Raw genomic sequence first — 26,619 nt, 5'->3', positions numbered from 1 at the left:
TCGCCCCTCCCTATCTCTGTAACCTCCTCCAGCCCCACAACCCTCCGAGATCTCTGCACTCCTCCAATTCTGGCCTCTTGATCATCCCCCGATTTTAATCGCTCCATCATTGACGGCCGTGCCTCCAGCTGCCTGGGCCCTAAGCTCTGGAATTCCCTCCCTAAATCTCTCGCCTCTCTACCTCTCCTCCTTTAAGACGCTCCTTAAAACCGATCTCTTTGAACAAGCTTTTGGTCACCTGTCCTAATATCTCCTTATGTGGCTTGGGTGAAATTTTGTTTGCTAATCGCTCCTGTGACACGCCTTGGGATGTTTTACTACGTTAAAGGTGCCCTATAAATACAAGTTGTTGTGGTTGTGGTTGTGGTATGCTGAACGGGAACAAGGTAGCCATTGAACTGTTTAAGGGTGTGAGCCGATGGCCTGCCTAATCCGGCAATGGATGGGCAGGTGGGGGTGAGGAACTGGAAAGGAGGTGAAGTGAACAGTAAGGACCGAGGTTTACCTAGGTTCTCGGTGCGTCGCAGCGGAGGCACTGAGTTGGGGGATTCCGACCAATCGAGCTTCCCTCTTGCGATTAAATATTTCCTGGCTTTGTAGAGCATCATGGGAAAGTCTTCCTGAGTGGCAGCAAATGCCTCGATCTTGCTCTTCACCGACCCAAGTACCTGAGGGGTCAGGGGTCAAAGGTTGTGTCACGGAAAAAGCTTAAAACAATGGAATAGCAGTTAGCGAGTACAAGTCAAGGGGGTGGATGCCCATGAAATAGAGAGGAGGAAACATCAGCCAGGGTTCCTGCTCCTGATCACTATCCTATGATGCCTGTTATGTGTCGGCCATGGCTCAGTGGGAAGCACTCTCGCCTCGGAGTCAGAAGGTCGTGGGTTCAAGTCTCCACTCCAGAGAACTGAGCCCTTAATCCAGGCTGACACTCCCAGTGCAGTACTGAGGGAGCACTGCACTGTCGGGGGGCAGTACTGAGGGAGCGCCGCACTGTCGGAGGGGCAGTACTGAGGGAGCGCCACACTGTCGGAGGGGCAGTACTGAGGGAGCACTGCACTGTCGGAGGGGCAGTACTGAGGGAGCGCCGCACTGTCGGAGGGGCAGTACTGAGGGAGCGATGCACTGTCGGAGGGGCAGTACTGAGGGAGTGCTGCACTGTCGGAGGGGCAGTACTGAGGGAGCGATGCACTGTCGGAGGGGCAGTACTGAGGGAGCGCCGCACTGTCGGAGGGGCAGTACTGAGGGAGCACCGCACTGTCGGAGGGGCAGTACTGAGGGAGCGGCGCGCTGTAGGAGGGCAGTACTGAGGGAGCGGCTAGCTGTCGGAGGAGCAGTGCTGAGGGAGCGCCGCGCTGTCGGAGGGGCAGTACTGAGGGAGCGCCGCACTGTTGGAGGGGCAGTACTGAGGGAGCGCCGCACTGTCGGAGGGACAGTACTGAGGGAGTGCTGCACTGTCGGAGGGGCAGTACTGAGGGAGCGCCGCACTGTCGGAGGGGCAGTACTGAGGGAGCGCTGTACTGTCGGAGGGGCAGTACTGAGGGAGTGCTGTACTGTCGGAGGGGCAGTACTGAGGGAGTGCTGCAGTGTCGGTGGTGCCGTCTTTTGGATGAGATGTTAAACCGAGGCCCCGTCTGTAAAGGATCCTGTGGCACTACTCAATGAGCAGGAGAGAGTTTGCCCACTGTCTTGGTCAACGTTGTGTCCTCAAACAATTCCACTTATAAAAACCTAACTGGTTATTCAACTTGTTGCTGTTTATGGGATCTTGCTGTGTAGAAAATAGCTGCTGCAAATCAGTGCTCTTCCACGTGATTCACTGTATGTGAAACCCTTTGGAGATGAATGAGATTGAGTAAGGTGCTGTGTAAATACATCCCCCACCACCCCCCAGCTTTCTTTCTTCACTGCAGTGACATTAGTTACTCATGCAATTTTGGCTATCTATCTTAGGACACAGTGTGGGTCAGACTCTGACCCTTGACCCTCTGCGGCCTGGGCTCAAATCTTGCCGCAGACGGAGGGGATGAAGGGCACCTCTTGCTTCACTCAATTTACCAACGGATTCAATCTGTTTTATCACTGCAAATCCCCAAACGCCACATTCAATTGAATCCTTGCTTATTGCAACAGTTCCCCCCGCTCTGACCCAATGTTTTACCGTCAGGAGGTAGAACTCAATCCAGCGCACCGCACAAGGCGAGGTGAGGGTCTCCATCCCCATCTCTCGCTAACATTGCACCGTTTAGTTGTGGTTCCTTGTGCTGGTTTAGGAGCTGCATGTTTCTGGGGCACGGCTGGAAGGGGGTGAGCCAGCGCTCCCCTTGCACGTCTCGCTCCTCCAATTCCGTCACCTTTATGAATCCCGTTTTATCGACAATGCTCAATAACATGGGGTAAAGGTCAGAGACTCAGGTATAATCACAGTGATCACAACACACAGAGAATGAGAGGAGGACAAGGGCTGAGTTGGACGGGACAATGTTAATGTTTGGCTGTGTCCTCGGTTACACTCCATGTGGGGGTATCAGCACAATATTTGGCCCTGTGTAGCCTGGATCTCTGTGATACGCTGTGGACCTGTGCCTACCATGAACTGGACTGAGACGGACAAACTCATCACATCATCTCCCAGAGCCAGCAGACTGGGACTGTTCAAACCATCAGTCTCGACTGATTTTCAAAAGGCTCCTGAAGTGAAATTACACAGAATTTACAGCAGAGAAACAGGCCATTCGGTCCAACCAGTCCGTGCCGGTGTTTATGCTCCACACGAGCCTCCTCCCGCCCTCTTCATCTCACCCTATCGGCATATCCTTCTATTCCTTTCTCCCTCATGTGTTTATCTAGCGTCCCCTTAAATGCATCTGTTATTCATCTCAACCACTCCCTGTGGTAGCGAGTTCCACATTCTAGTTCTGGTCTCCCCCACAAGTGGAAACGCTCTGTGTCTACTCAATCAAAACCTTTCATAACTTTAATTTGCACTTAAAGGCACAGTGCCAGCCCTTGGATCCAATACTCTCGGTCGACAGGTGTGCCAATTGGCAGGTATGTGTTAGCTTTATAAATGTGTTCAGTGCTCAGTGTAATGGGATCGTACCTGGATGAGAGACTTGACACTGGGTTGGAATACCATGTTGGTGTTGAGCAGGAAGGAGCGGAGAAGGGGTTGGGGGTAACAAGCTAGCTGCGCAATAATTCCAGTTAGTAAGAAATTGACGTAGAGCGAGTTCTGTAACATATTCTCCAGCTTAGCAAACAGAACAGCGATAAACGAACCTGGAGGGGAGAGAGAGAGACGTCATCAACATCTGAGAGGGACTAACTCACCACAGAGACACAGAGAGCGAGACAGAGAGTGACAGAGAGAGAGAGAGAGACGTCATCAACATCTGAGGGGGACTAACTCACCACAGAGACACAGAGAGTGAGACAGAGACAGACAGAGAGAGAGAGAGACAGAGAAAGACAGAGAGAGACAGAGCGAAAGAGAGACAGAGAGAGAGAGACAGAGAGAGAGAGAGAGACAGAGAGAGAGAGACAGAGAGAGAGAGACAGAGAGACAGAAAGAGAGAGTCAGAGAGAGAGAGACAGAGAGAGAGACAGAGAGAGAGAAAGAGAGTGACACAGAGAGAGACAGAATCAGAGATACAGAGAGACAGAGTGAGAGAGACAGAGAGTGACACAGACAGAGTCAGAGAGAGACAGAGACAGAGAGTCAGAGATAGACAGAGAGACTGACCTAAAAATTCAGTTGCTTTGCACCTAAACGCCTCCCACGAAATTCAGCAGGAGGTTAGTGGTGGCGGTAACCGTTAGCGCCGCTCGGCGCCTCCGGGGATGACGTCATCGCCGTGTGCAGTGCCTCGCTCATGCCCCAGCCGCGATCTTTGGTAGCGCCCCCTGACTTACCGCTGGACGCTATGTCTGACGGGGTCAGGGGGGCCTACCTGTGGCCGGGGCGGTGCTAATTAAAGGCGAGGTGCTGGGCGGCCGTTTTTGTTGCTGGCCGCCTACCAGCAGCAGCCCCTGTTGCCATCCCCGGCCTTCTGACCAGCCCCCCCGTGGAGTGCCGGCTGCGCTCTGTAAGCCCAGCAGTTCTCTTGAGTGCCGGACTCTTTTGCCGGCACTCCGATCCATGGTGGACCAGCTGGGCCCCAGGTCGCGCTGTGCTAGGCCCTCCCCTTTAAGAAGGGGAGGAAGGCCTGCAGTACTGCGGCGCGTAGCGCCTCAATATTCCCTCGCAGCGCCCCAAGAGGGAGGCGCGGCGCTTCTAGTAGCGCCCTGCTTCCCTTTTGGGGCGCTACCGATGAATTTCAGCCACGGGGGCGCTAATTTTTTCAGGGTGGCGAAGTTAGCACCCCAAAGGGGGCGTGACTCAATTTTTCCCCCAGAGAGAGACAGAGACAGAGAGAGGTCATCAACATCTGAGAGAGCACAGACTAACCACTGAGAGGGGCAGAGAGGAGAGAGATAAAGTGGCAGAAAGAGAGCGACAAAGACAGTTAGAGAGACAGAGAGAGAGACAGAGGAAGAGAGAGAGACAGGGACAGAGAGAGACAGACAGAGAGAGAGAGACAGAGAGAGAGACAGAGAGAGAGACAGAGAGAGAGGGAGAGACAGAGAGAGAGAGAGAGAGACAGACAGAGAGAGAGACAGAGGAAGAGAGAGACAGAGAGACAGACAGAGAGAGAGAGACAGAGAGAGAGAGAGAGACAGAGAGAGAGAGACAGAGAGAGAGAGAGAGAGAGAGCGAGCGAGCGAGCGAGCGATTTTCCCTACCTCGGTGGGTCGGTGGCAGGTCTCGGCCCTGCTGCTGGCTCCAGCCTGGCCTCCGACGTGACTTTCCCCTGATTGGGCTTGTTAAGCCCGCCCAGCGAGTTTCCCGGCCAATTGAAGGAAGCGGGTCTGATGACGTCATTTATGACACGTCATCAGTTGGTTTCCTTAAAGGGACCATGCGCAAATTCTCTTTGACATTTGTGTTCAGTGTTCTAAAGCATAGAGGTGCTGCAAACACTGACAGGCACTGCACAATGGTGCACGGCTGCACCCAGGCTTCCCCAGGACTGCCTCCATATGCTTATGGAGGGAGTCACAGCACGCAGGGAGGTTCTCTTCCCTTCCAATGGGTGGAAGAGACCGCCCCCGGAGACTAACGCAGCCTGGTTTAACATTGCACAGGAGGGCACAAGCAGGGATGTCATACGGAGGACCAGGTTGCAGTGCCGCAAACCTTTCAATGATCTCAGTAGATCACGAAACGTTACTGCAAAACCACATTCAACTTCATCCTGCTGTGCCAATCATCACATCCCCATCACTCTGCCTTCCCTACCCTACTCCTGCACATCCTTACTCACACCAACTTACCTTGCACCTCCACCCATCCCTCTCTATCTACGTTATCACTTCCCCATCTCACTAACCACCCTTCACACTCAGTCCAATCATACCAACTAACAACACACAAGGGTAGGCACTTGTGTGTTTTAGCCAATGTTCCTGTGAAGTTTCTGTTAATGTGCTGTCAAACATTGAAATCTTTACTTTCAACACTTTGCTTTCTTGGACAGATTTGTGTGCACTTTTGGAAGTGGCTTAGTGAGTTGCAGTGAATGGTGAGACATAATGGTACCCCCCGCAATGGTGGTGAGTGTGAAAGGAATAGCTTGGGCACTGTAGGGATGCCTTATGTTGTTGGTGTAGGGTGGTGCCAACCATGTGGCAGCCAGGGTGTGCAGTGTCACGTGAAGTAGATGTGGCCATGGTGAGGCCATCCCTTGCGTGCCTGGCAGCAATGTGGTCGGGTGCTGATGCCCTCTGTCCTGTGCAGCATCAGGTGATCGCGGAGAAGGTTGGTGTTGTTAGAATCATAGAATGGTTGCAGCACAGAAGGAGGCCATTCGGCCTGTTAATCCCATGCCGGCTCTCTGCAAGAGCACTTCAGCTAGTCCCACTCCCTCGCCCTTTCCCTGTAGCCTGGCAAATTTTTTTCTTTCAGGTACTTAACTAATTGTTGTTGGTGCTGCTGGTGTGCTTGATGATGCTGGTGTTGGGGCTGATGATGGTGGAAGTCTGAGGACCAAGGTGAGAGAGTTTCAAGGGCACCCATGCTGATGGATTGGATGGCAGGTGAAGTAGAGATGACAGAAGCGATCTGTCAATGGTGGGAGAGTTAATGAGGTCAGACTGGATGGAGACTTGTGTAAAGACTTGCAGCATCCTGAATCTGTAGTGGAAATGCAGTTTAGAGAAGCTAGTGGTTAAGGGAACATATCTCTGTAAGGTGGGAGATTTGACTTGACATTTGAAGCTGTCAATTCATCAGCTGATTCAATGGCCAATGACCTCCCGCCTCAGCTTCAGACAAGATCTAGGCACAGCGGGAAACCAGTGGACGACCTGTTAAATCTAAAAAGCTGGGAGAAAACTATTGATAAGTGACTGTAAACAAGTCACTAATGATTTTAATTGGTTTCCCCGCTGTTGCCTGTCGGGTCTGCTCAGCGCTGGCAGACCTGACATAGGGAAAGTCCAGTATGCGTGTTTTGACAGCAGGTTCCCGACCCGCTATCGATCATTTTAAATTGAACAGCTAACTCGCCACCCATCCCGTCCACTGAGCACCGGCAAAATTCCAGCGAAAGAGAGACCGAGAGAGACAGTGAGAGAGAGAGACAGAGAGAGAGAGAGAGACAGAGACCGAGAGAGAGAGACTGAGAGAGAGAGACAGAGAGAGAAAGAGCAAGAATCAGAAGTAGATAAAAGATGCAAATACTGAGTCAACAGAGACATACAATGTGAAAGAGAAGACCTTGAAATAAAAAACTCCCGAAGGAGAAAGGAAGAGACTGAGAGAGAATAGAGAGAGACAGAGAGGAACTATAAACCCAGCAACTACAAGCCTGTCAGTTTGACCTCGGTAGTGGGGAAGCTTTTAGAAACAGTAATCAGGGATAAAATTAACAGTCACTTGGATGAGTGTGGATTAATTAAGGGAAGCCAGCACGGATTTGTTAAAGGTAAATCGTGTTTAACTAACTTGATCGAGTTTTTTGATGAGGTAACAGAGAGGGTCGATGAGGGCAATGCGGTTGACGTCATGTACATGGATTTCCAAAAGGCATTCGACAAAGTGCCACATAATAGGCTTGCCAGCAAAGTTGAAGCCCATGGAATAAAAGGGAGAGTGGCAGCACAGATACGGAATTGGCTAAGTGACAGGAAACGGAGAGTAGTGGTGAATGGTTGTTTTTCGGACTGGAGGAAGGTACACAGTGGTGTTCCCCAGGGATCGGTTCTAGGACCACTGCTTTTCTTGATATATATTAATGACTTGGATGTGGGTGTACAGGGCACAATTTCAAAAATTTGCAGATGACACAAAACTTGGAAGTATAGTGAACAGTGCGGAGGAGAGTGATAGACTTCAGGAAGACATAGACAAGCTGGTGAAATGGGCGGACATATGGCAGATGAAATTTAATGCAGAAAATTGTGAAGTGATACATTTTAGTAGAAAGAATGAGGAGAGGACATATAAACTAAATGATACAATCCTGAAGGGGGTGCACGAACAGAGAGACCTGGGGCTATGTGTGCACAAATCATTGAAGGTGGCAGGGCAGGCTGAGAAAGCAGTTAAAAAGGCTTACAGGATCCTGGGTTTCATAAATAGAGGTATAGAGTACAAAAGTGTGGAAATTATGATGAATCTGTATAAAACACTGGTTCGGCCCCAACTGGGGTATTGTGTCCAATTCTGGGCACCACACTTTAGGAAGCATATGAAGGCCTTAGAGAGGGTGCAGAAAAGATTTATGGGAATGATTCCAGGCATGAGGAACTTCAGTTACGTGGATAGACTGGAGAAGCTGTGGTTGTTCTCCTTGGAGCAGAGAAGATTGAGAGGAGATTTGATAGAGGTGTTCAAAATCATGAGGGGTCAGGACAGAGTAGATAGAGAGAAAAATTGGCAGAAGGGTCGAGAACCAGAGGACACAGATTTAAGGTGATTGGCAAAAGAACCAAAGGCAACATGAGGAAAAACTTTTTTCCTCAGCGAGTGGTGAGGATCTGGAATGCACTGCCTGAGAGGGTGGTGGAGACAGATTCAATCGTGGCTTTCAAAAGGGAGCTGGATAAGTGACATGAATCAGTCATTCATGAAACAAAGACTTATGAAATAATACTGAGTGGCCTGCGGGTGGTGCTGTCCAGGGAGAGTATAAATACTCGGGCACGGGCCCAGCTTGCGCAGGACATTCTTAACAGGAACTAGTGAAGGACACAACTAGACCTCCATGTTGTAAAACAGTTGATTAAAGCTTTGTTTAACACTTAGACCAAGTGCCTCGTAGTTTTCTTACGTCAATAATTATCTGAAGGAAAGAACATATCAGGGCTACAGTGAAAGGGAGGGGGAGTGGGACTAGCTGAAGTGCTCTTGCAGAGAGCCGGCATGGGCTCGACAGGCTGAATGGCCTCCTTCTGTGCTGTAACCATTCTTCTATGATTCTATTAAATGTTGGTGTTCAGAGAGATTTGGGTGTCCTTGTACACAAAACACAGAAAGTTAACATGCAGGTACAGCAAGCAATTAGGAAGGCATATGGTATATTGGCTTTTATTGTAAGGGGTTGGAGTACAAAAGTAAGGAAGTCTCACTACAATTGTACAGGGCCTTGGTGAGACCACACCTGGAGTACTGTGCACAGTTCTGGTCTCTTTATCTGAGGAAGGATATACAGGAAACTTTGGTTTATTCGGAGGTTGTATGCCCGGAAACCTTAATCTAACGGCAAAAATCAGCAGCCGTTTTGGTTAGTTTTTTTTTCTTCTCCTAGCATTTTTTTAACAGTCAGGCTCTGGAAAGCGTCTCTGTAGCTTAGCAACAGCTTCAGAGACGCTTCCAAGGTACAGGCCGAGTGTTTACAAGCTGTTGCTAAGCAACAGTGTTTGTTGTCAGATACGGAGATGAAAACCTCCGTATCCTTCAACATTAGCGCTGGTCTATCCGGAAGTTTTGATAGATCGGCAGCAGCTCGGTCCCGTCGGTGCCGGATATCAGAACTTTTCCTGTACTTGCCTTGGAGGCGGTGCAACGAAGGTTCACTAGATTGATCCCTGGGATGAGAGGGTTGTCCTACAAGGAGAGATTGTGTAGATTGGGCCGATACTCTCTGGAGTTTAGAAGAATGAGAGGTGATCTCACTGAAACATACAAGATTCTGAGGGGGATTGACAGGGTAGATGTTTAGAGGTTGTTTCCCCTGGCTGGAGAGTCTAGAACCAGGGCTCACAGTCTCAGGATAAGGGGTCGGCCATTTAGGACTGAGATGTAGGGGAATTTCTTCACACAGAGGGTGGTGAACCTTTGGAATTCTCTACCCCAGAGGGCTGTGGAGGCTCAGTCGTTGAGTATATTCAAGACTGAGATCGAGAGATTTTGGACTCTAGGGGAATCGAGGGATATGGAGATCGGGCGGGAAAGTGGAGTTGAGGTCGAAGATCAGCCATGGTCTTACTGAATGACGGAGCAGGCTCGAGGGGCCGAATGGTCTATTCCTGCTCCTATTTCTTATGTTCTTATGGAAGACAGAGAGACAGAGTGAAAAACAGACAGAGAGCGAAAGAGAGGAAGACAGAAAGATAGACAGAGACAGAGAAAGAGAGACAGACAGAGCGAGAGAGGGGATAGATGGATACAGTAGACAGATAGGAGATGACGTGCCTCAATAACTTCAAGACTCGAAGTTAGCAGAATAAAACAAGGCTTTTATTAGCAAAGAAAAGATGCCGGTGGCTGCACCTAGCTTCACCTGGCGTGCTGCTGTTCTACTGCAGGACAAGCCTGGACTTGTCTTAAGTAGGGCCAGGTATGGGCGGAGCCGACACACAAAGGCCCCGGTGCCCTATACACAATACAAGGTACAAACACCGGAGCAGGCAATACAATATATACAGTTAACTACAGAGTCTGATGAATGATATATTTCATCACAGGAGACACAATCAATACTGAGATACAACTCCACAGAAATCATAGTCTGAAATAAGGAACTCACGAGGGAGGGAGGGAGGGAGGGAGAGACATGTGAGAAATACCTGAAATAACTAAGAGCTGAGATTGAAAGAGAGAAACAGACAGAGACAAAAGAGGGAAACAGAGAGCAAACAAAAGAGAGATGGAGCGAATGAGTGAACAAGTGAAACATTCTTAACTAATCAACTCACACGAGATCAAGACACAGGGACAGAGAAAGACAGAAAGAGAGGATGAGAGAAAGGGTGAGTGAGAGACAGAGTTAGACTGTGAGAAAGAGTACATGGACTGACATAAGTAACTGACTGTGCTTTTCTTTGTTCTAGTCACACGAGTGAATCTTTCACATCAAAAGGTGCACGAACCGATTTGGCGGGAATGCACTAACCAGCGCATGGGCCTGGGGGGTAATAATGCCCTCGTCAGGGTGTAGTTTAAGTTAATATCACGTTGCTGTTGTTCTGTAATGAGATATAACCGAGGACTCCAGACTTCACTCGGCAGTGTGCATATTTACTACACCAATCACCTCCTCAGTCACCGCGCGCTGTGGGCAGTGGGAATGGCCATGGGAACAGGAAGAGGCCATTCAGCCCCTCGAGCCTGTGCCACCAGTCAATTAGATCACGGCTGATCTGTATCTTAACTCCATTTACCCGCCTTAGCTCCATATCCCTCGATCCCCTTACCCAACAAAAATCTATCGATCTCAGTCTTGAAATTTCCAATTGACCCCCAGCCTCCACAGCCTTTTGGGGGAGAGAGTTCCAGATTTCCACCACCCTTTGTGTGAAGAAGTGCTTCCTGAACGGCCTGGCTCTAATTTTAAGTTTCTGCCCCCTTGTTCTGGACTCACCTCCCCACCAGAATAAATAGTTTCTACCTACTCTATTGAACCCCTTAATCATTTTAAACCCCTCGAGCAGCTTGCCCTTCATTGCGGCATCTGTTACTGCACCAGCAGCCTAACTGTTCCTACAGGCCTTCCCCCTGAGCACTCTCAGAGCTCGCGCAGTCTGCTGCCATCCCAGTGTCCAGACTCCGGCACAGCCGATGGCCTGGACGCTTCCTAGAATTTTACAAAGAGCTTTGAAAGAGCTCTCCAATCAGTCCCCCTGCTCTTTCCCCACAAATTTTTCCTTTTCAAATATTTATCCAATTCACCTTTGAAAGTTATTATTGAATCTGCTTCCACCCTTTCAGGCAGCGCATTCCAGATCACAACAACTCGCTGCGTAAAAGTTATTCTCCTCATCTCCCCTCTGGCTCTTTTGACAATGATCTTAACTCTGTGTTCTCTGGTTGCCGACCCTCCTGCCAGAGAAAATAGTTTCTCACTACTTGCTCTATCAAAACCCTTCAAGAACACCTCTATTAAATCTCCTCTTAACTTTCTCTGCTCTAAGGAGAACAATCCCAGCTTCTCCAGTCTCTCCACCTAACCGAAGCCCCTCATCCCGGGGACCATTCTCATAAATCTCTTCTGCACCCAAAGGCTGTTACATCCTTCCTAAAGTGCGTTGCCCAGAATTGGACACAATACTCCAGCCGAGGCCGACCCAGTGCTTTATAAAGGTTCATCATAACTTCCTTCCTTTTGGCCTTGGCCAGTGCGCTCCTACCTGTGAAAGGCTGGCTCTGTGCTTGCCCGGGGCGCTGAGGGCTGATGATTATCTGGGGCTCAACCCTCGCTAAAGCCCGACTCCCAGTGGCCGCCAAGCAGTCGTTGTTGTGATGCGAGGAGAAGCTCTCGTCCTCTTCCTCCTCCTCCTCGGACAGCAGCTCCCCTCCACCTCTCGCACGCTCCTCCGTGCGGCCCCGGCCTCCCATCTGGGCCTCCATCTCCCGCAGCTCCTCCGAGAACTTCTCCACGTTGAGCTCCTTGCCGTTGGCCTCCGCTGGCGCTCGGTCTAGCAGCTCGTCTATCAGACTGTCAATCGACTCGCAGCTCGTCACCGCGGTCTGGCGACTGACGGACGCATCCTCAGGATTACCCTCAGGCGCCGTTCTGCGGTCCTGCACCCCTTCCACCGCCGGCGTTCCCTGGAGTCGGCCGGATTCGTCTTCCAAAGTCCCGTGAGCCTCTCCCGCTGGCGGCGTTCCCTTCCAGTCCCCGGTCACTCGCTCCTCCATTCTCGGGCGGCTTGGCTCGGGCGCGTCCCTCCGCACCTTCTTGACCATCAGGCAGTTCTCGCTGCGCTCCGAGACTCCGGGCGACTTCCCGCCCCCGTCCTTCTCACAAGACCCGTTCAGCAAGGAGCCTCCGCATTTCTTCCCGCCCGGCCGGTCTTCGCCCACCCGCAGCTCGCTGCCACCCTGCTCGTCGCGTTTGACGGAGGAGGAGGAGGAGGAAGCGAGCTGCTCACTGGGCCCTGTCTCTCTCTGCAGGCCGCGTTTCTTGCTCCGTGGCGTGATGATGATGCTGCGCTTGTTGTACTTTACGTCCCAGTCACCGTTTTCCAGCCCGTCCCTCTGGGTGGGAGTGTCCAGTTTGAGCCGGGCTGGGCTTTGACCAGGGAGCGGACTCTCCCCTGGCTGCTCCAGACTGAAGTGGTCCATGCGCAGGTTGATGGTGTTGGCATCGTTTAGGACGGGCAGGACATTGCGAGGATCTGGCTCCTGCCCGTCGTACGGCGCTGACCATTTTCCGCAGGCCCTGACGCAGTGGTCGATGTGGCGCCGAGCGTCCCGCAGGTACTCCAGATAGTTTGAGTCCAGCTCGGACACCTCCTCCCACCTGCTGTGGGCAGGGCTGCAGACGGGCGAGTCTGTCACTACTCCTCCCGGCGATCGTGGCGGGTTTCCCGCATCGGAGCCCGTGCTCTGCTGCCTCATGAAGAGCGCGATGCGGGCGGGGGTCGAAGGCTTGGGCAATGCCGCCGTCACAGACGAGGTGTCGATACTTGGACTTCCGTGAGCTGCGGACACACAGGAAGATAATGATCACATGAGGCCAGCAAACCCGCAGCACTTTCTAAACATCCGGCTTTCCGCCCCTCCCAGACCGCGCGCGGCAACAGGTCGAGAGCCAAACAATAACTGGAGGAAAAGAGAAACTCGCATTTCTATAGCGGCTTTCACAACCTCAGGACCTCCCAAAGCGCTTCTCAACCAATTTTATTTTTTAAATTCTTGTGGTCTGGGTGTTGTTAGGAAGGTGCACCCCACCACCGGTCCTGATCCTTCTAGGTGGTGGCGGTCGCAGCTTCGGTGGATGGGCTGCTAATCAAGCCAAATCCCCCACCATCAACATCCTGGGGGTCATTGAGCAGAAACTCTACTGGACCAGCCACATAAATACTGTGGCCACAGGAGCAGGTCAGAGGATAGGTATTCTGCGGCGAGTGTCTCACTTCCTGACTCCCCAAAGCCTTTCCACCATCTACAAGGCACAAGTAAGGAGTATGATGGAATACTCTCCACTTGCCTGGATGAGTGCAGCTCCAACAACACTCAAGAAACTCAACACCATCCAGGACAAAGCAGCCCGCTTGATTGGCTCCCCATCCACCACCTTAAACATTCAGGCCTAGAAATTCAGTTGGCTGCGCCACCCGTTAGCGCCTTAAGAGGGCGCTAAGTGGGTCGCAAGCCACTGGCCACGCCTCCCGCCAAATTCAGCGGGACATTAATGGTGGCGCTAGCCGTTAGCGCTGCGCCGCTACCGATGACGTCATCGGTGTGCGCAGCGCCCCGCTGACGCCCCAGCCGCGATATTAGGAAGCGCCCCCTGCCTTACCGCCGGACGCTATGTGCGACCGGTTCAGGGGGGCCTACCTGCGGCGGTAGAGGCGCAAATTAAAGGAGAGGTGCGGGGCGGCCATCTTTGTTGTTGGCCGCCTGCCAGCCCCTCTGCGCTCCCGTCCCCGGCCTCCTAACCCGCCCCCCCCCCCCCCGCGGAGTGCCAGCTGCGTTCCAAGAGCCCGGCACTTCTCCTCGGTGCCGGGCTCTTTTGCCGGCACTTGCGATCCTCGGGGGCCCAGCTGGGCCCCAGATCGCGCAGAACAAGGCCCCTCCCCTTTAAGAAGGGGAGGAAGGCCTGCAGTACCGCAGCGTGTGGCACTGCGGCACATTGCGCAACGATGTTCAGTTGCAGCGCCCCAAGAGGGATGCGGGCGCCTCCAGTAGCGCCGCGCTTCCCTTTGGGGCGCTCCAACTGAATTTCCAGCGAGCGGCTGCGAATGCTTCCAGGGTGCTACTTTTAGCGCCCTGGTGAGGCTGGCGCCCCAAACGGGGCGCTACTGAATTTCTAGGCCTCACTCCCTCCACCACTGGCGCACCGTGGCTGCAGTGTGTACCATCTACAAGATGCATGGCAGCAACTCGCCAAGGCTTCTTCGGCAGCACCTCCCGAACCCGCAACCTCTTCCACCTAGAAGGACAAGGGCAGCAGGCGCATGGGAACACCACCACCTCCAAGTTCCCCTCCAAGTCACACACCATCCTGACTTGGAAATATATCGCCGATCCTTCATCGTCGCTGGGGCAAAATCCTGGAACTCCCTCCCTAACAGCACTGTGGGAGCACCTTCACCACACGGGCTGCAGCGGTTCAAGAAGGCGGCTCACCACCACCTTCTCAAGGGCAACTAGGGATGGGCAATAAATGCCGGCCTTGCCAGCGATGCCCACATTCCGAGATAAAAAAAAAGGTGTGGCAGCCAATCTGCTCACTACAAACAGCAATGAAACTCAGAATAACACAAACCCACCTGCATAATCAGCCAACGAAAGAGCTTTGAAGACCAAGCTCACCAAAAGGGAACAGTACACAGCTCTGGGATTGAGACCTGCACCGCTTGGAATTCAGCACATGTCAACATATTGAAATCTCTGCAATAACTTGTGTCGGCCACAAGATGGAGCACGGACATTACCTCTCCAAGACAAGGGTGACACACGGGGCAGTGGGTTATGGTCACAGAGTAATTGAAGTCTGTTTTTAATACATCGGATTCTGACATCTTTCTGGGATCAAACGAAACGTTCCACAACTTCTTCAGTGAAATTGGCAAACTCGCTGCCTAGATCTGAACTGCAGACCTACTCAACGCAGGATATGTAGACTTGGCTCCCCAAATCCCCCGACCCACCTTCTCCCCATATCCCCACCCCCAACCCACCTTCTCCCCATATCCCCACCCCCAACCCACCTTCTCCCCATATCCCCCAACCCCACCTACCCACCTTCTCCCCATATCCCCAAATCCCCGACCCACCTTCTCCCCATATCCCCAAATCCCCCGACCCACCTTCTCCCCATATCCCCAAATCCCCCGACCCACCTTCTCCCCATATCCCCAAATCCCCCGACCCACCTTCTCCCCATATCCCCAAATCCCCCGACCCACCTTCTCCTCATATCCCCAAATCCCCCGACCCACCTTCTCCCCATATCCCCAAATCCCCCGACCCACCTTCTCCCCATATCCCCACCCCCAACCCACCTTCTCTCCATATCCCCCAACCCCACCCACCCACCTTCTCCCCATATCCCCACCCACCCACCTTCTCCCCATATCCCCAAATCCCCACCTACCCACCTTCTCCCCATATCCCCACCCCCAACCCACCTTCTCCCCATATCCCCCAACCCCACCTACCCACCTTAGAGTCAGAGTCATAATGACACAGAAGGAGGCCATTCAGCCTATCGAGTCCATGCCGGCTCTCTGTAGAACAATCCAGTCAGTCCCATTCCCCCGCAGCCCTGCAAGTTTATTTCCCTCAAGTGCCTATCCAGTCTCCCCTTGAAAACATCGAGTGTGTCCGCTCCCACCACTCCCCATTCCCTCCATCACACTGAATTGCTGTATGTGGCTGGTGTCAGCCGTGGCTCAGTGGGTAGCGTTCTCACCTGAGTCAAAATTTCATAGGTTCAAGTCCCACCCCAGAGATTTGAGCACAAAATCCAGTTCGACACTCCCACAGCAGCACTGAGGGAGTGCTGCACTGTCGGAGGTGCTGTCTTTCAGACCGAGGTCCCATCTCCCCTCTTGGGTGGATGTAAAATATCCCACGGCCATTATTCTGAAGCAAAGCAGGGGAATTCTCCCCGGTGTCCTGGGGCCAATACTTATCCCTCAATCAACATCACTAAAACAGACTATCTGGTCATTATCACACTGCTGTTTGTGAGATCTTGCTGTGACGTCCTCATGAAAGGCTATAAAAAAGGCGCTTCATTTCTTTGATGTACAAACACTGAGATGGCATTTCAGGGAACCATCTCTAGCAGCTCTCAGAAGCTCTGCTAACATCCATGACACAAATTGGTGAAAGGCTAATTGATCAGGTGACACTGGGAGCTGCTTCGTGATGTGCAGACCCGTCCACACATGGGACGGAGTTCGGAATCGAGACATGGGCCAAAAACATTGGAATCATTTAAGGAGCGGGTGGATGTTGCGGTGGGGGAGCTGAGATGAATGCGGTGAGATGGGCCAGAGGGGCATCCATCTACCTTGCATAGCACAGGAGGAGGCCATTCGGCCCATCGTGCCTATGCCAGCTCTTTGAAAGAGCTCTCCGATTAGTCCCACTCCCTCCGGCTCTTTCCCCATAGCCCTGCAGATTTCTCCTTTCTAAGTATTTATCCAATTCCCTTTTTGAAAGTTATTATTGAATCTGCTTCCATCGCCCTTTCAGGCAGAACATTCCAGATCACAACTCGCTGTAAAATAATTACTCTAATCCCCCCGCCGGGTTCTTTTGCCAATTATCGCAAATCTGTGTCCCCTGGTTACTGTCCCTCCTGCCAATATCTTGGGGTCATTCCCCGGCCCTTTCTTACTCTCCCTCTGCGCTCTTTGTCACATTCGTAATCTTTCTCAACCCTCCCTCGACCCTCTCGGTTCCCCCAAACCTGCTGCCACGTGTAATCGGGACTTGCCTGGCCTCCCCCGACTCTCGTACATCCTTTAACCGCCCGGGGTGGAAGCTCACCTTTGGACCAGACAGCGTGCTCCTCCTCTCGCTCCGTGCCTCCCAGGTTCTCCGGCTGGCAGCATTCCGGGATCAGGGACAGGAACTTGTCTGCCGTCTTCCCATAGAAATCCTGATCCTTGACGGCGCGCCGCTGGCTCAGCATCACATGATTGCATGGAATCAGATACCTGCCGGGGTCGTGGAGAGGGCGGGAGGGGGAGATGTGAGATTAATAAACGGGTCCTCAGCCCTACAGAGGCCATAGCAGGGTCGTGCCGCCATTGACATCACCCCAATACTATCTACACCCGCCACATCTCATCACCTCTGGCTTGTTCCTTGTGTGAGAGACCTGCATCCAAGAGTTTACAAAACTCAACAGAGCGCTTGTCACATTGGTTCAGGGTGTATTACACTCCTCCAAATTACAATTGTAGTATCACAGAGCACAGGAGGAGGGCATTCGGCCCATTGTGCCTGTGCCGGCTCTTTGAAAGAGCTCTCCAATTAGTCCCACTCACCCCTGCTCTTTCCCCATAGACCTGCAAATTTTTCCTCTTCCAGTATTTACCCAATTCCCTTTTGAAAGTTACTATTGAATCTGCTTCCACCGCCCTTTCAGGCAGCGCGTTCCAGATCACAACAACTCGCTGCATAAAAAAAATTCTCCTCCTCTCCCCTCTGGTTCTTTTGCCAATTCCCTTCAATCTGTGTCCTCTGGTTACCGACCCTCCTGCCACTGGAAACAGTTTCTCCTTATTTACTCTAACAAAATCCTTCAAGAACACCTATATTAAATCTCCCCTTAACTTTCTCTGCTGTAGAGTCTAGAGTCATAACGGCACAGAAGGAGGCCATTCGGCCCATCGAGTCCGTGCCGGCTCGCTGTAGAGCAATCCAGCCAATCCCATTCCCCCGCTCTATCCCTGTAGCCCTGTGAGTTTATTTCCCTCCAGTGCCTATCCAATTTTCTTTTGAAATCATTGATCGTCTCTGCTTCCACCATCCTCATCGGCAGCGAGTTCCAGGTCCTTATCACTCGCTGCATAAAAAAGTTATTCCTCACATCCCCCCTGTATCTCTTGCCCAAAACCTTAAATCTGTGTCCCCTATGTAGTGTATGTACTTTGAAGAAGGAACTATATTCTGCAGCCCCTGTATACTGCAGTACCAGTAGTGACCACCCCGGTATATAAGCCTGTGTAGTAACTTTGTATAGTAGTTCCAGTTTTGTCTCCATTCAGTAAACACCTGTTATAACCAACTCCTGCAGTCCGTGTCTCAATTACACACGGACGTTACACTGGCGACGAACAGATCCGAACTTACCTAGTTCTGCACCACCTCACGGGGATCCATCCCTGAAGCGAAGTTGTTAGAGGTCGAGGCCAGAAGGAAGAAATCCAAAAAGAAAAAAAAGAAAAAAACAAACAGAAGAAACGGGCGTCGACCGTGCTCTGACTCATCGAATTTGAAGATTGCAGGAGAGGCTGTCGAGAGCTGGGCTTGGTTATCCAGTCTATGGTGTTCCAGCTAATCGGGCTGGTGGCAGGTAGTACACTGATCCTTCCTGGGCTGCGGCGGGCTAGAGCTCGATCGGGTGGCTTTTCAACGGGGTCGAGCAGCGTTGTCGGGAAGAGGAGAGAGAGAGAGAGGGTGGAGCACACAGGGCGCGGCTGGTGCTATGAAGCCGGGCAGTGTACAGACCCGAGAAGAGGGAGGAAAGTGTCCCATAGGGTCTGCTCTGACGACGGGAACAGTAATTAAAATAAAAGAAATTAGAAGCGCAGAAAGCCGCGAGGAGCTGCAGTTTGCCACGGGGACCGCGGAGAGCGGCGTTGGCAGCAGTGCGGGGGGGGAGTGCGCGAAGACCATAGGGCGTCGCCATCAAGGCATAAAAACGCCAGCAACAGCGCTAGCAGCAGCGGAAAAGACAGAAAGCGCGGGAGGCGCCATCTTAATCCAGCGGGGAAGGAGGTGCCATTTTGTTCAATCGGGGAAGAAGGCAAAGCGCGGGAGGCGCCATCTTAGATCTCCAAGATGCCGAAGACTGGCAATATCACTGCCTTCGATAATGCAATAGAAGACTGGACCACGTATGTGGAAAGAGTCGAAGTATATTGCAAGGCAAATGAAGTAGCCGATGAGAAAAAGGCATCGGTACTACTAAACCTAATAGGTGCAAGAACGTACGGCCTATTGTGGAACCTGATCACTCCAGTCAAACCGAGGGCGAAGAGTTTTAACGAAATTGTTGATATCCTACAGGAACACCTAAATCCTACACCGCTGCTGATAGCAGAAAGATTTAAATTCCACAAGAGAAATCAGCATAAAGATGAGAGCAATGCTGATTACCTTACGGAACTACGCAAGCTATCAAAGCACTGCCAGTTCGGAGCAGGACTGGCAGATACCCTACGGGACAAATTTGTCTGTGGACTCCTGAGTGAAGGAACCCAGAAGAGGTTACTCTCAGAGAAAGAGCTGACGCTAGATAAGGCTTTCAGCGTGGCAGTATCGTACGAAGCAGCAGCAAGGGGAGCTGCGGAAATACAGCAAAAGCCACAGGAATACGGCACCCATGAAATGACACGGGGATTTGAAAAATGTTATCGCCGCGGCAGAACAACCCATGACCAGAAGGACTGCTGGTCCAAGGACAAAACATGCAGGCAATGCGGAAAGATGGGACACATTGCACGAGTTTGCAGGTCCGGGAAGAAGACTAACGACAACAAAAAGACTACTAAGGAAAAGTACAGGAAAGTACAAAAGATGACGGACAGTAGTTCCGAAGACCAGAAGAGCGATAGTGAATCCGGGAACCAGAGACTAAGCTGTCTCAAACTACACAACGTAATCACAAAAGAGGATCACCGAACCATTTGGGTCACCCTCACGATAGCAGCGTCACAAGTCAAAATGGAATTGGATACAGGATCAGCCCTGACCGTCATGAATCGACGAGACTACGAGCGGCTATTCTCACACATACCCTTGAAAGACCCATCCATTGTCTTGAAGACATATACGGGGCAGAAAGTATACCCCAGAGGGAAAATAAGGGTGCCTGTCGAATACAACGGCAAGGAAATACAGAAATTGTATCTGTACATACTGCAAGATGGTGGACCACCGTTATTGGGACGTGAATGGATCAGAAAGATAAGTTTAGACTGGCACTCCATTCAGGCACTGACGGTGGCTAGTAAAAAGGATGACGACATCACACCTGGACGATTGTCAAAAATCTTGGCTAACGCTAAAGAGGTATTTCAACAAGAACTGGGAACTCTTAAAGGCGTAACCGCCTCGATAAAAATAGAAGAGAATGCAATTCCCAAGTTTTTCAAAGCAAGACCGGTACCGTATGCAATTCGCCCAGCCGTCGAGGCAGAGCTGGAGAATCTGGAGAATGCAGGCGCGCTAACTAAGGTAGACTGGAGTGAGTGGGCGACACCCATCATTCCTGTCATGAAGAAAACGTTAAACAATAAGTCTGAGGAGCCAAGGAAGGTTCGCATCTGTGGGGACTTCAAGGTGACTGTGAACCCAGTCCTTCACACAGTACAGTATCCTCTTCCGAGGATAGAAGATATTTTCGCCTCACTATCTGGAGGGAAACGTTTTACAAAAATTGACCTAGCGCAAGCATATTTGCAGATGGAGGTTGAAGAATCCTCTAGGAAATATCTCACGATAAACACTCACAAAGGTCTTTACCAGTATAATCGACTGGTATTCGGAGTTGCATCAGCTCCGGCTATATGGCAAAGAGCGATGGAACAAGTCCTGCAAGGGATTCCGGGGACTCAGTGTTACTTGGACAACATCCTAGTGACAGGTGAAAATGACAGTGAACACCTTGCCAACCTAGAGCAGGTGCTCACTAGACTAAGAGAACATGGGCTACGAGCCAATCGCCCCAAGTGCGAGTTTTTTTAGAAACAAATATCGTATTGTGGCCACGTGATTGATGAAGAGGGGTTACATAAGTCCCCTGACAAAATTGAAGCAGTAGTTAAGGCTCCAGCGCCTGAAAATGTGTCGCAACTGAGGTCATTCCTCGGATTGGTGAATTACTACCATAAGTTTTTGCCGAATTTGTCCACAATTCTGCACCCACTGAACGCCCTGCTACAAACTGGAGTAGCATGGAAATGGAGCGATGAATGTAAGTGGGCCTTTCAGAAGTGTAAAGGCCTGATCACTTCTAGAGAAGTATTGGCTCACTACAACCCATCACTACCGATAAGACTGGCGTGTGATGCGTCTCCCTACGGCGTTGGAGCGGTACTGTCACATAAATCCCTTGATGGTTCAGAGAGGCCGATAGCTTTTGCGTCACGCTCGTTAACTGCAGCCGAGCGTAACTACGCCCAGATTGACAGAGAGGCCCTCAGCCTGGTGTGGGGGGTGAAGAAGTTCAATCACTACCTGCACGGACAGAAATTTACTCTACTAACTGATCATCAACCTCTTGTCTCCATTTTCAACCCTAAGAAGGGCGTCCCGATAATGACAGCACAACGGCTACAGAGGTGGTCCCTTTTCCTAGGGGCACACCAATATGACATCGAGTACAAAGGAACTAAACAGCATGGGAATGCTGATGGATTGTCGCGCCTACCGTTGCCGACGGTGGAAGAAGCACCTGCAGTGGATCCTGTGGAGATATTCCACTCGACCATAGTCGAATGTCTACCTGTGACGAATGCAAACATAGAAAAGGAAACATGAAATGACCCGACACTCTCCAGGGTCTATGATTTAACGGTGAAGGGATGGCCAGCACATGGCGAACCACTGTTGCCAGCATTCTCGCCGAGAAGAGAACAGCTGTCAGTGTGCCGAGGAACCTTGATGTGTGGATCCAGAGTAGTAATTCCACCCAAATTGAAGGATAGAGTGCTCAATGAGCTTCATGAGGGTCATCTGGGAGGGGTAAAAATGAAGAACTTAGCCAGAGCATTTGTGTGGTGGCCGGGAATCGATAGAGAAATCAAAGAGATGACCAAGAGCTGTACAGGATGCCAGAAGGTCCAAAATGCCCCACCACAAGCCCCTCTACATCCATGGGAGTGGCCCTCATCTCCATGGCAAAGGGTACACATTGATTTTGCTGGTCCATTTATGGACTCGATGTTTTTAATTGCGGTGGATGCACATTCAAAGTGGCCAGAGGTAATAAAAATGTCCTCAACCACCACAGAAAAAACCATCACAGTCTTACGAACCATATTCGCCAGAAATGGGCTGCCTGAACAGATTTGCTCCGACAATGGACCACAGTTTGTGTCTGAAGAGTTCCGGAGGTTCTTAAAGAACAATGGTGTTAAGCATTACACATCCGCCCCATATCATCCAGCCACCAATGGATTGGCTGAGAGGTTCGTTCAAACATTCAAGAAGGCTATCAAGGCAATGTGTAATGAAGACATACCCCTACAACACAAGGTGGATAACTTCTTGTTTGCCTACCGGAATGCGACACATGCGGTTACCAACCAAACTCCAGCCATGATGTTCTTCAATCGAAGACTAAGATGCCGCTTGGATTTGTTTAAGCCAAACATCAGAAGAGATGTGGAGAACAGGCAGTTTCAGAATATGAATGAAAGGCCAACCAGGAGTTTTAAGATAGGTCAACCAGTTTTGGCCCGGGACTACCGCACAGAGAAATGGCAGCCAGGAACAATCTGCACACGGCAAGGACCTCTAATGTATACCGTGGACGTTGGAGAGAGCATTGTAAGACGCCATGCTGACCAGATTCTAGAGTCACTGGAAAACGTCAAATCCACACCACGATCCGATACACCTGGTGATGAAACTGAAGTACCAATTGCATCTACCTCAGAATCGGTGATATTGGAAGCAGACGAACCAAACAACGACGTTGATCTCGAATCAACTTTGCCAGAAGAACCTGATACCCCAAAGAGGCGTTATCCGGACAGAATCAGGAAGCCTCCTCAAAGACTGGATTTATAATTGCTTAACTTCAGCTAATGTATATAGCAACTGTAATTGTAAATATGTTATTTAATTATTAATCGAATGTTATGTACTGTTTAGCTAAAAGGGGAGGAATTGTAGTGTATGTACTTTGAAGAAGGAACTATATTCTGCAGCCCCTGTATACTGCAGTACCAGTAGTGACCACCCCGGTATATAAGCCTGTGTAGTAACTTTGTATAGTAGTTCCAGTTTTGTCTCCATTCAGTAAACACCTGTTATAACCAACTCCTGCAGTCCGTGTCTCAATTACACACGGACGTCACACCCTAGTCCTTGCACCATCAACTAGTGGGAACAGCCTTTTCCCGTCTAGCCTATCCAAACCCGTCATAATCTTGTACACCTCTATCAAATCACCCCTCAACCTCCTTTGCTCCAAGGAGAACAACCCCGGCTTCTCCAACCTATCCTTGTAGCTAAGATCCCCCATTCCCGGAACCATTCTGGTAAATCTCCTCTGCACCCTCTTGAGGACCTTCACATCCTTCTTAAAGTGTGGTGACCAGAACTGGACGCAATACTCCAGTTGTGGCCTAACCAGAGCTTTATAAAGGTTCAGCATAACTTCTCTACTTTTGTACTCAATACCTCTATTTATGAAGCCCAAGATCCCATATGCTTTGCTAACCACTCTCTCAATATGTCCTGCCACCTTCAGGGATCTATGCACATGAACCCCCAGGTACCTCTGTCTCTGCACACTCTTTAAAACTGTGCCATTAAGTCTATATTGCCTCTCCCTATCAGTTCTGCCAAAATGCATCACCTCACACTTCTCTGTATTAAATTCCATTCTGCTAGTCTTTCTATGTCCTGTTGCAGTTGAATGGTATCATCCTCACTGTTTACCACACCCCCAAGTTTGGTATCATTGGCAAATTTTGAAATTCTACTCTGTATTCAAATATCCAAGTCATTTATATATACAGGTAGACTACCCTTTATCCGAACTTCCGAAAACCGAAACCCTCTAAAAACCGAAGGTTTTTTCGTTCAGCGTAAGTCGTGCTTACGACCCCCCGCGGACCCCCCCGCCGACCCCGACCCCCGCTGACCCCCCCGCGGACCCCACCGGCCCCGACCCCCCCGCGGACCCCCGCCGGCCCCGACCCCCGCGGACCCCCGCCGACCCCCCCGCCGGCCCCGACCCCCGCCGACTGACTTACGCTGAGCGTCAGCGTAAGTCGTGCGCACGACCCCCCGCCGACTCCCCCGCGGACCCACCTTCCGAAATCCGAAATTCTCCAAAAACCGAAACACGGCTGGTCCCGAGGTTTTCGGATAAAGGATAGTCTACCTGTATATCAAAAAAAGCAGTTACCCCAGCACTGACCCTTGGGGAACACCACTGTCTATCATCCTCCTGTCCAAAAAAACAACCATTTACCACGACCTGTTGTTTTCTGTCCTTAAGCCAATTCCTTATCCAAGCTGCCACTGACCCTCCTATTCCATGAGCCTCAATTTTGTTAACCAGCCTTTTATGTGGTACTTTGTCAAACGCCTTCTGAAAATCCATATAGACAACATCCATTGCATTCCCTTCAACCTTCACTGTTACTTCATCAAAAAATTCAATTAGTCAAACACGATCTGTCTTTTACAAATCTAAGGAGAACATTCCCAGCTTCTCCAGTCTCTCCACGTAACTGAACTCCTTCATCCCTGGTACCATCCTCGTAAACTGTGGCGGGCGGGGTAGGGAATGAATGAGGAAATCTGCAGTCAGATTAGAGACGAACGAGGGTAATATAATTCGTGTTCTGGGAGATTTTTAAGTAAAATTACACAGAATATACAGCACAGAAATAGGCCATTTGGCCTAACCAGTCCATGCCAGCGTTTATGCTCCACTCAGAGAATCATAGAATGGTTACAGCACAGAAGGGGCCATTCAGCCCGTCGAGCCCGTGCTGGCTCTCTGCAAAAGCACTTCAGCTAATCCCACTCCCCCGCCCTTTCCCCGTAGCCCTGCAAATTTTTTCCCTTCAGGTACTTATCCAACTCCCTTTTGAAAGCCACGATTGAGTCTGCCTCCACCCCCCTTTCAGGCAGCGCATTCCAGATCATAACCACTCGCTGCGTAAAAATGTTTTTCCTCATGTCGCCTTTGGTTCTTTTGCCAATCACCTTAAATCTGTGTCCTCTGGTTCTCGACCCTTCCGCCAATGGGAACAGTTTCTCTCTATCTACTCTGTCTAGACCCCTCATGATTTTGAACACCTCTATCAAATCTCCTCAATCTTCTCTGCTCTAAGGAGAACAACCCCAGCTTCTCCAGTCTATCCACGTAACTGAAGTCCCTCATCCCTGGAATAATTCTCATGAATCTTTTCTGCACCCTCTCTAAGGCCTTCACATCCTTCCTAAAGTGCAGTGCCCAGAATTGGACACAATACTCCAGTTGAGGCCAAACCAGTGTTTTATAAAGGTTCATCATAATTCCCACACTTTTGTACTCTATACCTCTATTTATGAAGCCCAGGATCCCGTAAGCTTTTTTAACTGCTTTCAACGTTTTGTGCACATATACCCCCAGGTCTCTCTGTTCGTGCACCCCCTTTAGGATTGTACCATTTAGTTTATATTTCCTCCTCATTTTTTCTACCAAAATGTATCACTTCGCACTTTTCTGCGTTAAATTTCATCTGCCACGTGTCCGCCCATTTCACCAGCCTGTTTATGTCTTCCTGAAGTCTATCACTATCCTCCTCACTGTTCACTGTATTTCCAAGTTTTGTGCCATCTGCAAATGTTGAAATTGTGCCCTGTACACCCACATCCAAGTCATTAATATATATCAAGAAAAGCAGTGGTCCTAGAAACGACCCTTGGGGAACACCACTATATACCTTCCTCCAGTCCGAAAAACCGTTCACCACTACTCTCTGTTTCCTGTCACTGAGCCAATTTCGTATCCGTGCTGCCACTGTCCCTTTTATTCCATGGGCTTCAACTTTGCTGGAAAGCCTATTATGTGGCACTTTGTCGAACGCCTTTTGGAAATCCACGTACACCACGTCAACCGCATTACCCTCATCACCCTCTCTGTTACCTCATTAAAAAACTCAATCAAGTTGGTTGAACACGATTTGCCTTTAACAAATCCACGCTGGCTTTCCTTAATTAATCCACATTTGTCCAAGTAACTGTTAATTTTGTCCCTGATTATTGTTTCTTAAAGCTTCCCCACTACCGAGGTTAAACTGACTGGCCTGTAGTTGCTGGGTTTATCTTTACACCCTTTTTTGAACAAGGGTGTAACATTTGCAATTCTCCAGTCCTCTGGCACCACCCCCGCTTCTGAGGAGGATTGGAAGATTATGGCCAGTACCTCCACGATTTCCTCCTTCACTTCTTTCAGCGTCCTAGGATGCATCCCATCCACTCCTGGTGATTTATCTACTTTAAGTACAGCCAGCCTTTCTAGTACCTCCTCTTTATCAATTTTTATCCCATCCAGTATCTCCTCTACCTCCTCCTTCACTATGTCTATGGCAGCATCCTCTTCCTTGGTGAAGACGGATGCAAAGTACTCGTTTAGTACCTTAGCCATACCCTCTGCCTCCATGCGTAGGTCTCCTTTTTGGTCCCTAATTGGCCCCACCTCTCCTCTT

At 50.5% G+C, this 26,619-nt stretch overlaps 1 protein-coding gene across 7 annotated transcripts in view; it reads right to left on the bottom strand.

Annotated features, from left to right (window-relative positions):
• Positions 1-26,619, bottom strand: part of fhip1b (FHF complex subunit HOOK interacting protein 1B) — a 335,260-nt gene that overhangs the window by 6,569 nt on the left and 302,072 nt on the right. For 6 of the 7 annotated variants that reach the window (XM_085999838.1, XM_085999839.1, XM_085999840.1 and 3 more), the window contains 4 exons: positions 16,997-17,166; positions 11,674-12,969; positions 3,104-3,282; positions 506-668 (listed from right to left, as the gene is read on the bottom strand). In XM_085999838.1, coding sequence (XP_085855964.1) covers positions 506-668; positions 3,104-3,282; positions 11,674-12,969; positions 16,997-17,166 — 1,808 coding nt within the window. The remainder of the gene's footprint in view (positions 1-505; positions 669-3,103; positions 3,283-11,673; positions 12,970-16,996; positions 17,167-26,619) is intronic. The other variant, XM_085999841.1, reaches the window with a different exon arrangement.

The sequence above is a fragment of the Somniosus microcephalus genome, chromosome 10 (assembly GCF_052327205.1).
Source record: "Somniosus microcephalus isolate GS21.2 chromosome 10, FLI_Smic_1.0, whole genome shotgun sequence".
In the NCBI taxonomy this organism is placed as follows: domain Eukaryota; kingdom Metazoa; phylum Chordata; class Chondrichthyes; order Squaliformes; family Somniosidae; genus Somniosus; species Somniosus microcephalus.
The sequence above is the reverse complement of the archived record's forward strand: the minus strand, read 5'-3'. Positions and strand labels throughout refer to the sequence as shown.